The sequence below is a fragment of the Chiloscyllium punctatum genome, chromosome 30 (assembly GCF_047496795.1).
Source record: "Chiloscyllium punctatum isolate Juve2018m chromosome 30, sChiPun1.3, whole genome shotgun sequence".
In the NCBI taxonomy this organism is placed as follows: Eukaryota; Metazoa; Chordata; class Chondrichthyes; order Orectolobiformes; family Hemiscylliidae; genus Chiloscyllium; species Chiloscyllium punctatum.
In genome coordinates, this window is record NC_092768.1 from 22,085,291 (window position 1) to 22,100,796 (window position 15,506).

The 15,506-nt window shown below is 48.8% G+C and overlaps 1 protein-coding gene across 5 annotated transcripts in view; it reads right to left on the minus strand.

Annotated features, from left to right (window-relative positions):
- Window positions 1-432: 432 nt before the first annotated feature.
- Window positions 433-15,506, minus strand: part of LOC140455252 (zinc-binding protein A33-like) — a 476,866-nt gene continuing 461,792 nt past the window's right edge. For 4 of the 5 annotated variants that reach the window (XM_072549981.1, XM_072549979.1, XM_072549980.1 and 1 more), the window contains one exon: window positions 433-1,003. In XM_072549981.1, coding sequence (XP_072406082.1) covers window positions 447-1,003 — 557 coding nt within the window. In that variant the 3' untranslated portion in view covers window positions 433-446. Of the gene's footprint in view, window positions 1,005-13,107; window positions 13,232-13,328; window positions 13,352-14,226; window positions 14,461-14,541; window positions 14,638-14,723; window positions 15,492-15,506 lie in introns of those variants that run through there. The other variant, XM_072549982.1, reaches the window with a different exon arrangement.

A 15,506-nucleotide genomic window follows, 5' to 3' on the forward strand; every position in this document is an offset into this window, starting at 1 on the left:
GCATATCCTGAGAAAGGTTCTATAAATCCCCTCCCCAATGACACAAGCAGCTCAATAGAGGATGCTATGTAAATGCAGCTATGTCACACCTTTCAGTGTTTGGATTTCTCCTTCAGGATTTCATGTTCCGGGTGCAGAGTGAGAAACAGAGAAATCCCAGCTCCAGACTGGGAAACAGGTGAAGAGATGGAGGATGGGACCGAAGCAGGGAGTAAATGAAGGAAGGAGAGACACAAGATATTTAATTTACTTTTTATTTTCACCATCTGACATTTATATTTGTATCTGATTTATTGACAGTTTGGTTGTGATGTTACAAAGTATAATCTCAGAATTCAATAACACATTCAGTAACATCCTGTTGTCGATGGGAGGTTTCTGACCCCAATCCCTGACCCAGACCCTAAACCCGGGGGTCATTGTGACGTCAGGGAGGCCCCACCCCTTTAACAGCTGATTCTCGGGAAAAACAAACGCTCAAAAAAGTAATAAACAGGAAAAATCCCAAGGGAAGTATAATCCGAGGCCCCGAAGAAAGGATAAAGTTTCCCAGTGAATTTATTCCCAGTGAAGGTGTGGAGATGGGACTTGGTGTCCACGTTGTAAAATGAAACTGTCCCAGATTCATAACTGAGATAAACTCCCATCTTCCTGGGGATCAGACCGACAGGGAGAGGGGATCGAGGAGAGGAGTTCATATAAAACTGATCTTCAACCCGCCCCAAGGTCCAGAATCCATTCTCTGGGATCAGACTGACCGGTCTCTTCCTCTCCACAGACTCTGAGGCTACTCCCAGATTCCAGTCCAACATCTTCCCCACCTCCACCTCCCAGTAATGTCTCCCTGATGTGAATCCCTCTGATCCCAGGGCACAGTCCCAGTTTGTAAACCTCTTCTCGGTGTCAGGGAGACTCCTCTGGGTCCGGGTTAGTCTGAAACTCTTCAGATCCTCAGAGACCACGAGCTGGGGATTCGCTGTTTCCACATCCAGGGTCACAGAGACGGGGAGAGAAACACAGAGAATTAGAGACAGTCCCTGGGTATGGTCAGTGGGGGGTAGGGGGAGGTGTGTGTGTAGGGGGGAAGGGGGATGTGTGTGTGGGGGTAGGAGGAGGTGTTTGTGTAGGAGTGGGAAGGGGATGTGTGTGTGTGGGAGTGGGATGTGTGTGGGAATGGGAGGGGGATATGTGTGGGAATGGGAGGGGGAGGTGTGTGGGGGGGTAAGAGGGGGAGGTGTGTGTTGGGGGGAGAGGGATGTGTGTGTGGGGGAGAGGGATGTGTGTGTGGGGGGGAGGGGGATGTGTGGGGGGGAGGGGGACCCGTGTGTGGGGGAGGGAGGTGGATGTGTGGAGGTGAGGGGAGGAGGATGTGTTGGGGGGAGGGAAATATGTGTGTGAGGGGGGAGGAGTGCATGTGTGTAGGGGAAGGGGGACCAGTCTGCAGGGGTGGGACAGGAATGTGTGTGGCGGGGGAAGGGGGAAATGTGTGTTGGGGGAGAGGGGTCGTCGGTTGGGGAAGAGGGGGCCATATGTGTGGGGATGCGGAGAGGGGGGACCTGTATGTGGGGGGCAGGGAGACATGTGAGTGGTGGGAGGGAGAGGTTTGTATGGGGGGAGGCTGACGTGTCTGTGGGGGACCGGGGGGGGCGTGTGTGTGGGGGGAGGGGTACATGTGTGGTGCAGAGGGGTTGTGTGTGGGGGGAGGGGGATGTGCGTTGGGGGAGGGGGATGTGTGTTGTGGGTGGGGTCATGTGTGTGGGGAGAGGTAAGTTTGTGTGGGGGAGGGGGAAGTGTGTGTGAGGGGCAGGGGAACCTGTCTGTGGGGTGGAGGGGAACGTGTTTGGGAGGAGGGGGATGTGTGTATGTGTGTTTGGGGGGAGGGGGATGTGTGTGTCTGGGGGTTGTGATGTGGGAGTGTATGATGTAGGATGTGGCTGTGTCTGTGTGTGCATTGCAGGGCGTGTTTGTGTGTTAGAATGAGGGGTATGTGTAGAAGTGGGGAATGTGTGTGGGGGAGAGGGATGTGTGTGTGGGGTGGTGAGTATGTCGGACGGGGTGAACACGCTGCAGTATTTGTGTGTAGGGTTGGTGGTGAGATGAGGATGCAAGAGTGAATCGTGCATGTGAGAGAGTTCGGGAGGGGATTGTGTATTTGTGAGCTTTGGGTGTGAGGTTTAGTGTGAGGGGAATGTGTGTGGGAGGGATGTATGCATTGAGCAGAAGAATATGGATCAGCATCATATTGCGAAGTGCAGTTTGAGGTGGGTAATAAATGTGGATCTTGAGAGTGATCCCTGCAAATCCTGCAAATTTGCTAAACATGGAAAATAAATTATCCAAATTTATGTCTTTCATGGCAGCAGATTGTAAGGTGACCGTCTGCCTAAACTGCAAGCAGGAAGGCCACCCGACCAAGGAATGTAAGGAGGCCAAGAACTGTAATCTGTGCGGAGAGGCGGGCCACATGTACAAGGCCTGCCCAAGACGAGGGGCTGCCACCGACGCACAGATGGCCCGAGGTGGCAACACGAGCCGTGGACCGACTAAGACCAGCAAGGTACCACAAAACAGCACAGGAACGGTGTCTGGAGGTACCCAGAAGGAAGGGCAGGCTGTAGTGGAGCAAACAGCAGACAGTGGGGAGATGCAGCAGGCGACCCAAGCTCCTTCAAGACAGACGGAGGAAATGAAAGAGGAGGGAGCAAAGGAGGCAGAGGATTGGATTACTGTCAAAAGCAGGAAGAGAAAACCTCACCAGGCCCCCAAAGCCACCCAGCGAAGGGGGAAGCGACACCTTCACGACGAGGATACAGGCAGCTCTTCCGATGGTGAGGACGGGTGCAAGGAGGGTCGTCACCTGAGGAAGAAACAGAGCGCCGTGGGGAAAAAGGAGGGCAGCACTGCCCAAACAGGGAAAGACGATCCCTCTGAGGGGATGGGTAAAGGCCTCCCCCTACCCGGTGAGAACCAAGGGGTACCCACCGGCCCACAGCTCCAGGTAACTGGGAGCAGCGGTCCTGTGACAGCCCTGGTGTCAGATGGAGAACTGGACGGTGCGGACCCTGGGCCTGACACGATGACACCAGAGCGGGGAAATGGCCCCAGCGTGGAGCTGGACAGCTACCTCAGCCCTGGGAGGGTCCAGCAGTTTGCCGTCACCACGGGGATGCACGCAGCTACCCCAGAGGGGCAAGACCAGAAGAAAATGGACACTGGTAACCTCGTAAACTGTTAAAATGGGGTTTAAAATTGCCAACATCAATGTGTGTAGCATCAAATCAGCTACACGATGTGTTTCTACGATGGCCTTCCTGGGCAATGTGAAAGCTGATGTCCTGTTTCTGCAGGAGTGTGGGATACTGCACCTCAGCAGCTACAGGAGATGGTAGAACTTGTGGGCCCAGTGTGGTCGGGGGGGCAACGATAGCCGCGCCTCCGGCCTGGGTATCCTGTTGCGAGGAGGCAACTTCACCATCTCCGAGGTTAAGGAGGTGGTGGGCGGGCGCCTCCTCGTCACCGACGTCACGTACAGGAATGCTCCCCTGAGACTGATTAATGTGTACGCCCCAGTGGGTAAGAGGGTTGGCCGTCCTGCAGCAGCTTCCACTGTTGCTGGCTACGTCCAGGCCGGTCATTCTGGCCAGAGACTTCAACTGTATCATTGATGCAGATGGACGATCCGGCGGGGGGGGGGGGGCGGGAACAGTAAACTGGACAGCTGCACGACGTCTTCAACACCCCTGCAGATGGAGCGCAGTGTAGATATACCTGGTCACGGGCAGACGGGTCTATCTGCTCAAGGATAGATTACCTGTTTGTGTCCCAAACGCTCTCGGTCAGATCCACCGATGTCAAGCCGGTGTTCTTCTCTGACTACTGCCTCCTGCTGGCCGACTGTCACCTACAGGACGAGCAGCGGGCTGGTAAGGGAACGTAGAAGCTGAACACAAAGCTGTTGACCCCAGGAAACATTGAGGAGCTCAAGAGGGTTGGAGGACCGTGAAGCCCCTCTTTAAGTCCCCAGCAGACTGGTAGGAAACAGTAAAAGGGAACATCAAGAGGTTCTACATCCTCAAAGGTGTTCAGAAGGCGAGAGAGAGAGGCGGGGAAAACTGTCCCAGCTCCAGGAAAGTATGCAGAACCTGCTCCTGCTGCAGATGATGGGGGTCGATGTCACGGAGGACCTCAAGGAGGTGAAGGGCCAGCAAACTTCGCTCTTTACCTCGGAGGCCTCCAGGATAATCTTCTGGTCCAGGGTCCGCTCGGTGGAGCAGGACGAGATGTGCTCACGTTTCTTCTTCCAAAAGGTGCACAAAGAGAGCTCTGTGCTCAGCAGCCTGAAGGAAGAAGATGGCTCGATAACGTCATCTCAGGCTGACGGCATAAGGATCTGCAAATCCTTCTATGCCAGTCTGTATGACGCGAAGCCGACCGACAGCGCGGCTTCCCAGTTGTTCCTGTCCTCTATCACGGAGGTCTTAGACGACAGAACACAGGAGAGGCCGGACCAGCCGCTATCTCTGGGAGAGCTGACCAAGGCCCTCGAGTCCTTCGGCTTACTGGTTGAGCTCTATTTGGCTCTGTGGGACTTGATTGGCCAGGACCTGCTGGAGGTGTATGTCAGTATGCTTCCGGCAGGTACCATGAGTGAATCCATGAGGAAAGGCATCATCACCCTCATCTACAAGCGGAAGGGGGAGAGGGAGGAACTCAGAAATTGGAGACCAATCTCACTGTTGAATGCGGATTACAAAGTTGTGTCAAAGGTAATCGCCAACTGGGTCAGGTCTGCTCTGGGGTCGGTGATTCACCCTGACCAAACCTGTGCTGTACTGGGCAGGAAGATCACTGAGAGTCTCGCACTCCTCAGGGATACGATCGCCTACGTGCAGGACAGAGGGGGACACCTGTCTGATCAGCCTGGATCAGGAGAAAGCCTTTGACAGGATATCACACAGGTATATGAGAGATGTTCTCTCCAAAATGGGCTTTGGGGAGGGAATCTGCAATTGGATCAGACTGCTCTACACCAACATTGTCAGTGCAGTCTCAATCAATGGGTGGGAATCAGATAGCTTCCCTGTAAGATCTGGAGTCAGGTAGAGCTGCCCTCTCTCTCCTGCCTTGTTTGTGTACTGCATCGAGCCATTTGCCGAATCCATCAGGAAGGATGCGCGCCTGAGAGGGGTGACTATTCCTGGCAGTGGGGGCCTGCAGGATAAGGCCTCCCTGTACATGGATGATGTCGCCGTTTTCTGCTTGGATCCGCTGTCCGTGCACAGACTCATGTGCATATGTGACCAGTTCGAATGGGCCTAGGGGGCCAAGGTAAACCGAGGCAAGAATGAGGCCATGCTCTTCAGGAACTGGGCCGACCAATCCTCGATCCCCTTCACCGTCAGGACTGACCACCCGAAGGTGCTGGGTATTTGGTTCAGCGGGGCTGGGGCGTGCGCCAAGTCTTGGGAGGAGCGAATCAGCAAAGTGAGGCAGAAACTAGGCAGATGGAAGCTACAGTCTCTCTCCATCGCGGGAAAAAACCTGGTCATCAGGTGTGAGGCACTGTCATTGCTGTTATACGTGGCACAGGTCAGGCCTATTCCCAGAACCTGTGCCGCTGCAGTCACCCAGGCCATCTTCCAGTTTATGTGAAAGTCAAAGACGGACCGGGTCCGAAGGGACTCGCTATCCAAAGATCTGGTCAGCGGGGGAGAAAATACACCCAATGCCACCCTCACCCTGATGGCCACCTTTGTGTGTGGCTGCATCAAGCTGTGCATGGATCCCCGGTACGCAAACACCAAGTGTCACTACGTACTGAGGTTCTACCTGTCCCCGGTGTTGTGTAGGATGGGCCTGGCCTCGCTGCCGTGGAACGCTCTGAGTAGTTGGACTGTTCCGTACTACCTGTCCATCGTGGAGAAGTTTATGAAGAAAAACACCTTTGACCACAAGTCCATCAGGAAGTGGTCAGCACGTAGTGTCCTTGAGACCCTTCGGGAAAAGGAGAGGGCGGATCCTGTCGAGCGGTTCCCTGAGCAGACTGTCAAAGCCATTTGGCAGAATGCCTCATCGCCAGAACTTTCCAACAAGCACCAAGACATGGCTTGGCTGGTGGTGAGAAGGGCTCTGCCTGTGAGATCCTTTATGCACGCCTGGACTCTCTGCCGCACCGCACGCTGCCCTCGAAGTGGCTGCGGAGGGGGGGGGGGGGAGACGAGACTGTCACACACCTCCTTCTGGAATGTGCCTATGCAGAAGAAGTCTGGAGAGGAATGCAGTGGTGTTTGTCAAGGTTTGTCCCGAGCAGTGCCGTGACACGGGACTCCGTGCTCTACGGCCTATTCCCCGGGACCCACACTGAGACGAACATCAACTGTGCCTGAAGGATCATCAACTCGGTGAAGGACGCTCTCTGGGCGGTCCGAAACCTGTAGATCTTCCAGCTGAAGGAGCTGACCCTGACTGAGTGTTGCAGACTGGCACATTCCAAGGTCCAGGACTACGTGTTGAGGGACGCGCTGAAGCTTGGGGCAGCTGCCGCCAAGGCACAGTGGGGAAAGACCACTGTGTAAGATCTGCCTGCCTAAAGAACAGGGGGCCCATGCAGTCATTTGGGCTCTGCTGACGCCTCAGCTAAATATACGGACATATGAATGAAAAATGTACAGACATGGATATAAAAATAATACATTCTGATCTCTGTATGTTAATGTTTATGTATGTATGGCATGATCAACTGTACAGACCATCAAATTATTTTATGAATAAAGTTATATTTTTGAAATAAAAAAAGTCTTTCATGTCTCCAAACATTTTCAAATCCACTGCTTTACTCTTATTCCAGCCTTATTCAGGGTTTCTCTCAGTTTACATCCAATGGGATATAGCTCCAGCTGCCTCAGTGAGAACAAGCTCCTGTTTGTGGGAGTCCCACTGTCATTCATTATTTTCCAATATCATGGGGGAGTGAAATGTGTTTTCACAAAATTGGAAATAAAAATGCTGAATCTGATCTCAAAATACCAATTAAATCTCCTGAAATCCAATGTCATCGAAAGGAATCCAGCTGGTACTGGGTAGACTGAGGTCAGGGCCATTGGGAAAGAGCTTTATTGAAACAGTGGGGACAGGTCAGAGAATGTTCACTCGGTGGGTTCCTGGGATGAAGCAGTTCCCTTGTGATGGAAGGTTTCAGGCTGGGGCTGTACTCATTGGAGTTTAGAGGAATGAGAGGTTCTTATTGAAATGTATAAGATGGTGAAGGTGTTGACAGAGGAGACATTGAGAGGCTGTTTCCCATCGTGGGGGAACCTGGAACCAGGGATAGAGTTTCAAAGTAAGGGCCCTGCCAATTTACATGGAGATGGGGAGGGATTTTGTGTATCAGGATCATTCGTCTTTGGAATTTTCTCCCCCTCGAGAGCAGTGGAGCCCAGTTCATTGAATATATTGGAAGCTGAGTTAAACAGGTTTTTGATCAATGAGGGAGTTGAAGGCTGTGGGAGTCAGGCAGGAAAATGGAGTTAAGGTCACAATCAGATCAGCCGCCATCTTTATGAATGACAGGGCAAGCTCTCGGGGTCACTCCTGCCCCTGTTTCTGATGTACAATGTTCACATGGGATTTTCACACGGACATTGCTTTGAGTTGTCAGCTTTTGAGTTTCTTTCCTTCCTGTGTGTTAAAAAATAAGTGTTGAACTCACTTTCACATTCATAAATTCCCTTCCACTTTGGAAACAGAAGTAATAAACTAACTGAAGAATTTAGAGTCATAGAGTTGTACAGCATGGAAGCAAACATCTGCTGATCAGATATCCTCAATTAATCTGATTCCATATACCGGCATTTGACCCATATCTCTCCAGACCCTTCCTACTCATCTACCCATTTAAATGCCTTTTAAATGTTGTAATTGTACCAGCCTCCGCCACTTCCTCTGGCAGCTCTTTCCATACATAGTCGGTAGTGTACGTGAAAACGTTGACCCTTAAATCCCTTTTAAATCTTTCGCCTCTCTCCCCCCAACCCCCTCCATTCACCATAAACCTATGCCCTGTAGGTTTAGACGCATGTACCTGGGAGTGAGCTTGGTTCGTTTACCTTATCCATGCCCCTCATGATTTTAACGGATCGAGAGAAATCAGCGATCGCTCTGCTGGGGGTGGTCTTGAACCACCAGCTTTTCCGTTAACAGCCGAACACATTGATCAAGAGCGCCCCAGAGACGAGAGAGCCAGCAGTTGGAACGATTCCCTCATGATTTGATAAATCTCGAAATGATCACCCCTCATCGGAGAGTGGGGGGAAGGGGGAGGGTCTCCTTTAGACCTAGCGGGAGCCGCCCCACACCCTACCTTACGCTCTCCCCCTCACCCTGAGCTGGAGGAGGTGAGGGAGAAGTAGCTCAGATGGAACAAAGGGCGGGACGTTCGATATAATGACCCCCTGAGCAACTACCTCCAGAGGGTCAACAGGTGAGAACTTCCCACCCTTCTCTAGGGCAAGGTAGACCGCCTGCCCAGTCAGTCTTCAGGGAGAACACCACCCCGTATTCCACATGTTATAACCTTGTTATCCAGTCTACTAGTGGAACCTTGTCAGACACCTCACTGACGTCCAACATGGATAACATGCACTGCTCTGCCTTCATCAATCATATCAGTCAGTTCTTCAAAACATTCAACCTGAGCAATCTGGTGAGGGGGGTGGGACCCAGACAGAGAATGAGAAGAAGGATCCGTCTGAGGCTGAGAAAAGGAGCAAACAGTCAAGGCAGGCAGGGGCAAAGCAAAGGTGGGTATGGTCATAATCGATACAGGACTGGGCACCACTTCCAAACAATCTGTGAGGCCTGGAACCTGTCAATGCAGCCTGAGACCTTGTGGCTGAATTGTCCCAACAGCTGATCTGGCCCTGAGAGCTGAGGAAGTGGGGGCCCATCCTCTTCTGGTGTCTGAGAAGGGGACAGCTGTGTGGAACCTCGATGTGTTTGGCATCTTCCAGGGAGCCACTGGGGATCTGTGTGGGATCTCTCCGTCACCCACCCACAAATGGATCAGTGCCATCTGTACAAGATCTCAGCAGTTCCTCTCGTTTCCCCATGTCAAGGTCAGTCCTTTAGCCCAGGCAGTAGGATTCAGGAACATCACTGTCGTCCCCCAGGTACAGGGCACCATCAGCTGTAGTCACGTCCCATTGAGAGGGCGATATGACAATGCAGTGGAGTTCATCAATAGGAAGTGCTTCCAATCCATTAATATGCAGATTGTCTGGAATCACCAGTTCCACTTCCTGAAGGTGTGTCCCCAGTACCCTGGGAGCTGCCATGGTTTCTACACCCTGGAGCACTCTCATGTCCCTGCTGTGTCTGAGGGCCCAGGTGCCCTACAAGCTGGTTCCTAGGAGACAAGGCCTACCCACTGTGGCCCTGGCTGATGACACCATTGCTCAACCCCCTGACTGAGTAAGAACAATCTATTGCTGTAGTTTTATCTCTGGGTTCTGTTTTAGCTCTGAGAAGACCTTGGAACAGATGGCTGTGTAGAGCAGTGTTTCTGAGAAGTGGGTAATGGACTTAGTGAGTCACATTATATTGGAGTAAAAGTTAGTTTCAGTCCCAGACCCACAGTGTTGGGATGAAACCCGAGGAGAGGTTATTTAAGCCGAGTATTTTGAGGATGTGTGGTAGCTCCAGGACAAAGTTATCACAGTTCCATCCATGACCTGAATGACACTAAGTTTCCTGTGAGGGGAGGAAGTGGTCCAGATTGTTCATCCAGACGCCCAGGTAATGTTCTGGGGACACATAAGGACTAGGAGGAGGAGTAGGCCACCTGGCCCTTTGACCCTGCCCCACCATCCAATAAGATCATGGCTGATCTTTCTGTGGCCTCAGCTCCACTTACCTGCCCTGTCACCATAACCTTTAATTCCTTTTCTGTTCAAAAATGTATCTATCTTACCTTTAAAAATATTTTCTGAGGAAGCCTCAGCTACTTCATTGGGCAGGGAATTCCAGAGAGTCACAACCCTCTGGGTGAAGACGTTGCTTTTCAGTTCAGTCCTAAATCTGCTCTCCCTAATGTTGAGGCGATGTCCTCTTGTCCCAGCTTCCCCTGCCAGTGGAAACATCCTCGCTACTTCTATCTTATCTATTCCCTTCATAATTTTATATGTTTCTATAAGATCTCTCCTCACATTTCTAAATTGCAATGAATATAATGCCCAGTCTACTCAGTCTCTCCCTATAAGCCAACTCCCTCAAATCCGGGAACAACCTGGTAAACCTCCTCTGCAACCTCGCTAGTGTCAGTACATCCTTTCTCAAGTAAGGAGACCAAAACTACACACATTACTCCAGATGTGACCTCACCTACACCCTATACAGCTATGACTTAAGCTTCCTGCTTTTAAACACAATCCCTTCAGCAATGAAGAACAAAATTCCATTTGCCTTCTTAATGACCTTTTACATCTGCAGACCAACCTTCTGTGGTTCATGCACAAGGACACCCAGATCCCTCTGCACAGCAACATGCTGCAATTTTTCATTGTGATTCCTACCAAAATGAATGACTTCACACTTATTAACATTGTACTCCATCTGACAGACCCTTGCCTGCTCACTTCAACTATGTCCCTCTGCAAAGTTTCATAATCCTCTGCACACTTTGTTCTACTGCTCATCTTGGGGCCATCCACAAACTTTGACACACTACACAGGGTCCCTAACTCCAAATCATCTCTGTAAATTGTGAATAATTGCAGTCTCAACACGGACTCCTGAGGCACACCGCTAGTTACTGATTGCCAGCCAGAAAAGCACTCATTTATCCCCACTCTTTGCTTCCTGTTAGTTAACCAATCCTCTATACATACCAGTACATTGTCAGTGCCTTGCATCTTTATCTTATGCAGCAGCCTTTTGTGCTGCCCCTTGTCAAATGCTTTTTGCAAATCTAGATACACCACATCTACTGGGTTACCGTTGTCCTTCATGCTCGTAAAGTCTTCATAGAATTCCAGTGGATTGGTTAAGCGTGGCCTGCCCTTCATGAATCCATATTGCCTCTGCCCAAGGGGACAATTTTCATCTAAATGCCTTGCCAGCTCTTCCACAATAACAGACTTGAGCATTTTCCCCACTACAGAAGTTAAGCTAACCAGTCTAGAATTCCCCATCTTTTATCTACCTCCCTTTTTAAACAGTGACATCACATTTGCTGTTTTCCAATCTGCTGGACCTGCTCCAGTGAAGTTTGGAAAATTACCACAAATGCAGTTACTATTTCTCCCACCATCTCTTTTCGTGCTCTGGGAGACATTCCATCAGGGCCAGGAGACTTGTCTACCATGAGCTCCATGAGATGCCCAACGCCACCATTTCTGTGATAATGATTGCTTCCAGGTCCTCACCTACCTTCGTCTCTTTGTCAATTACTGGCATGTTATTTGTGTCCTCCACTTTGAATCTCTCCTGTTCAAACAAATCCAATCCAATCAATATCAGGAGCAATTTCAAAAGTTGTTAACAATGTTAATCCCATGTGAAAAATAATCCATCGATTATGAAGTGTTCAGGAATTCCCAGGAAATAACATGGAGCTATGTAACAGCAAGGTCTTTCTCAGTCTCTTATCAACACATCTTATTTCTCTGTTTCACTCCCCTCTTTCCACTCTCACACTGAAGCTACACCCTTTGCGGCTGATTATGAACACACAATATTTTTGTTCTGGTCAGCATTGTTTCCATATCAGCCTCGCCCAGGTACAGCAACCATTTTTGCTGAAGAGATTTTCAAGAAAAAAAATGCCTAAAATAGAAAATAATCTGAATGACCAGGTGAGAATTCAGCATTTCTCAGCCAATTGCCCTGTAAATTGTCACATGAGTCTATTGACAGTATCCTCCATATGAGTCCATATAACAGTAAATAAAGCACACATACTGAATGTGAGTCACACAGTCATACAGCACAGGAGAGACCCTTCAACCCATTGGTCTTGCACTACAGGAAACACACTTTCCAGTTCTTGGCCCAGAGCTTTGGATGCTATGACATTTCATATGCTCATTCATATACTTTTATAAAAGTTGTGTGATTCCCCCTCTCGTGCCCTCCCAGGCAGTGAGTTCCAGATTCCCATCACCCTCTGGGGGAGAAAGAGTTTCCTCAAATACTCCTGAAACCTCTTACCCTTCATCTTAAAACTAAATCCCCTCATTTTTGACTCTGCTATTAAAGAGAACATCTGCTTCCTCTCCCTCCTCAGTCTTCCCTGCTCGAAAGAAAACAACTCAAGCCTATCTCTTCATAACCAAAATGTTCCAACCCAGACAACATCCTGGTGAATCTCCTCTGCACCCCCTTCCAATGCAATCACATGTTTTCTATTGTAAGGAGACCAGAACTGCACACACTACTCCAGCTGTGGCCAAACCAAAGTCCTGTACAGCTTCAACATAACCTCCCTGCTCTTATCATCTGTGTCTCAACTGATAACAAGGAGCACCTTGTTAACTGCCCTATTAACATGTTCAGCCATTTTCACTGATCTATGGATCAGCACCGTTAGATCCCTCTGAGCTTGATAGTGTCCTGTCATTCATTCACTCCCCCCTTATCTTGTTACTTCTTCCAAAGTGCATCACCTCACACTTTTCAGGATTAAGTTCCATCTGCTGTTGATCTGCCCATTTGACCAACACATCATGATCAAACAGCCCCATCTCTGACATGATGCTGGGGGAACATTCCTGCTGAAGAAGGTTTTTGGGCCGAGGACACAGACGTGAGGAGCTGCAGTTGTGAAGGCCAGTGGTGGAGATGATCCACTTCCACATAATCACAACTATCTTCCAATGTGTTCAGTACAATTCCCACCAGTGGAGAATTCCACCTGATTCCCATTGACTCCTGTTTCAGTGGGGCTTCTTGGTGTCACACTTGGTCACGTGCTGCCTTGATGTCAATGACATTCAAGGCCATATTAATCCAGGTTTCTGGATAATTGAGTGCTTAAACATACTCTGTTTGATATTTGTATACATAACAATTTAAATTGGAAATTATAATCAGCACAAAGGAACTGATCTGACCTTTATTCGGTTTAATGGCCTCCACTATTTCTGTCCACACTGGAAACGGTAAAAAGATGTTGGATTTTTCAGTCGACAGGACACCATCTGTTAGTGACAGGTCATTACCAAGCTCATCACTCATCCTGTAAATATTAAACAGTTTATCATAAATTCACCAGAAAGACTTTCCTGAATAATTTCATCAATTTTCAATCAGTTGCAGAAAACTGCATGTCCTACCTCCTCTTCCGAGATATTTCCTCCTGAAATAAATCAAACACAATCTGAGTTGACAGAGACTGACTGTCTATATCCAGAAAGCAGCAATTACACTCACATTGTTACATCTTACTTAGAGCTCTCATTTTAAAAAAAAACACTAATACATGGGGTATGAGTGTCACTGGCTCAACCCCATCCCCAAGAGTGATCTAAATTGCTGGGTCTGGAGGCATATGGAGAGCAGACCAGGGAAGGACAGTAGATTGTCTTCCCTGATGGATGTTAGTGAATCAAATGGTTTTACAACAATTGACAGTGTTTACCTGGTCACCATTAGGTGATCCTTTCTATAAAATGTCAGGTACGTTTTGTTGAAGTTAACTTTCACCATCTGTGAAAACTAGTCCAGCAGCATTACCACTACACCCACCAGCTCCCCTGTTCTCATTGTTGCAAACATGGAATAGAAAGAGGATATTACACTAAAGATACTGAAGACTGGGACAAAATATTTTAAAAAGCAACAAGTGCAAAAGTTAATTGGTGATATTAAACTACTCGATAAAACAGAAGATCTGATTCTGATGTTGAGAAAATGACAGAGATTTGCTGGATTCAACGAAGATGCTTCCAATTGTAGGGAATCTGAAAATATGGATCTGTAAAAGTAATCATGGGACAAATAAATCCAAAGGGAAGTTCAGAACCAAATTGTTTATCAAGAAAGTGATGAGAATGTGGAATCCACTGTCACACAGTGTGATTGAGACAAAATGTACTGAACAGGAAAGTGGAGAAGCCCATGAGGGAGAAAGGAGCAGAGGGAGATAGTGACAGGGGGAATGAAGGAGGATGGGTGTCTGCATCATGTTGGGACTGTTCACAGTCACACTTTCACTGAAATATAATCCCTCACCTTCAGAAATATCACTCCGTCTGTTTGTTCCAACTGTTTTTCCAACTTTGAGAGCTTGTCCTGAATAGAATTTAAATTCTCTTGAATTTCATGAAGATGTTCCTCCATTGGTTTGAGAATGTTTTCCTCTTGTTTCCTGAGATCTTGGAGTAAACTCTGCTCTTTCTCAGTCAGCATCTGGTGCATTTGAGCAAATTCGGATGTGATGTGGGTCTGAAGATTTCTGAATTCCTCCTGTGAAATGAAACATATTTTTCTGTGAAGAAACACAAATGATCGAATCAAATGTTGAAGCTGAACTCAGGGAGATTTTACCTGAATTTGGGAAATCTGCTGTTTCTGCTGCTGTTCCTTTTCTAGAGCCGCTGATATCTTCCCTATGAGAGAACCCAAGGAAGATTTCACCCGATCCTGGGATTGCGAGAGAAAAGCAATGAAAGTGTTAGACCATGAAAATGTGATGAAATAATTCGAGGATGGAATCTGTTTCCTTTTACCTTGTAGATTCCAACAACTTCTTTAATCGGGATGAAGTTGTGAGATTTGTGTTCCCGGGAATCTCTACAAACCAGACAGATCAATTTTTCGTCTGTTTCACAAAACAGCTTCAGTTCTTCCTGATGTTCCTCACAGTGATGTTTCCTTTCCTTCTCTTGCGGATTCCCATTTAATTTTCGAGCTTTCTCGGCCAGATTCGCTAAGGCCCGGTTTCCTCTGAGGTTTCTGTCCGGAAACTCCTGTCTACATTCCGGGCAGGAGTTTCTCCCTCGCCTTTCCCAACTCTGGGTGATACAGGAGCGGCAGAAGTTGTGTTCACACTCCAGTGTCACCGGATCGGTGAAGAAATCCAGACAAATGGGACAGATTACCTCCTCGGTCAAACTCTGGACCTGCTGTCTGAAAGCCATGTTCACCCTCAGCACTTCCTGATTCAAACCCCCTTTCACTTTCACTGTCCCTGCGCTGCTGAACACATTCAGCTCAGGCAGCACCGAGATGGTGATAGTTCATACAGGGCTTCCTTTCTGTATCCACCGGTACCGTCCATCGCCGAGTCTCGGACTCATTCGCCGTCGGTTGGATGTGACTGGAGCAGCTCCCTCGGGTAAACTTTCCCCAAGATGGAATTATACGGCACTTGAAAGCGACGCGATTTCTGTTGAGAAAACTTTGCAATGTCTCACCTTTGACCGTTTACAGAAAGGAAGAGGATGGCAGCTTCCAGAACAAGTTTACAACTTCAGTGAGAAATTACAATTGCAGCATTTCGGAAACAGTCA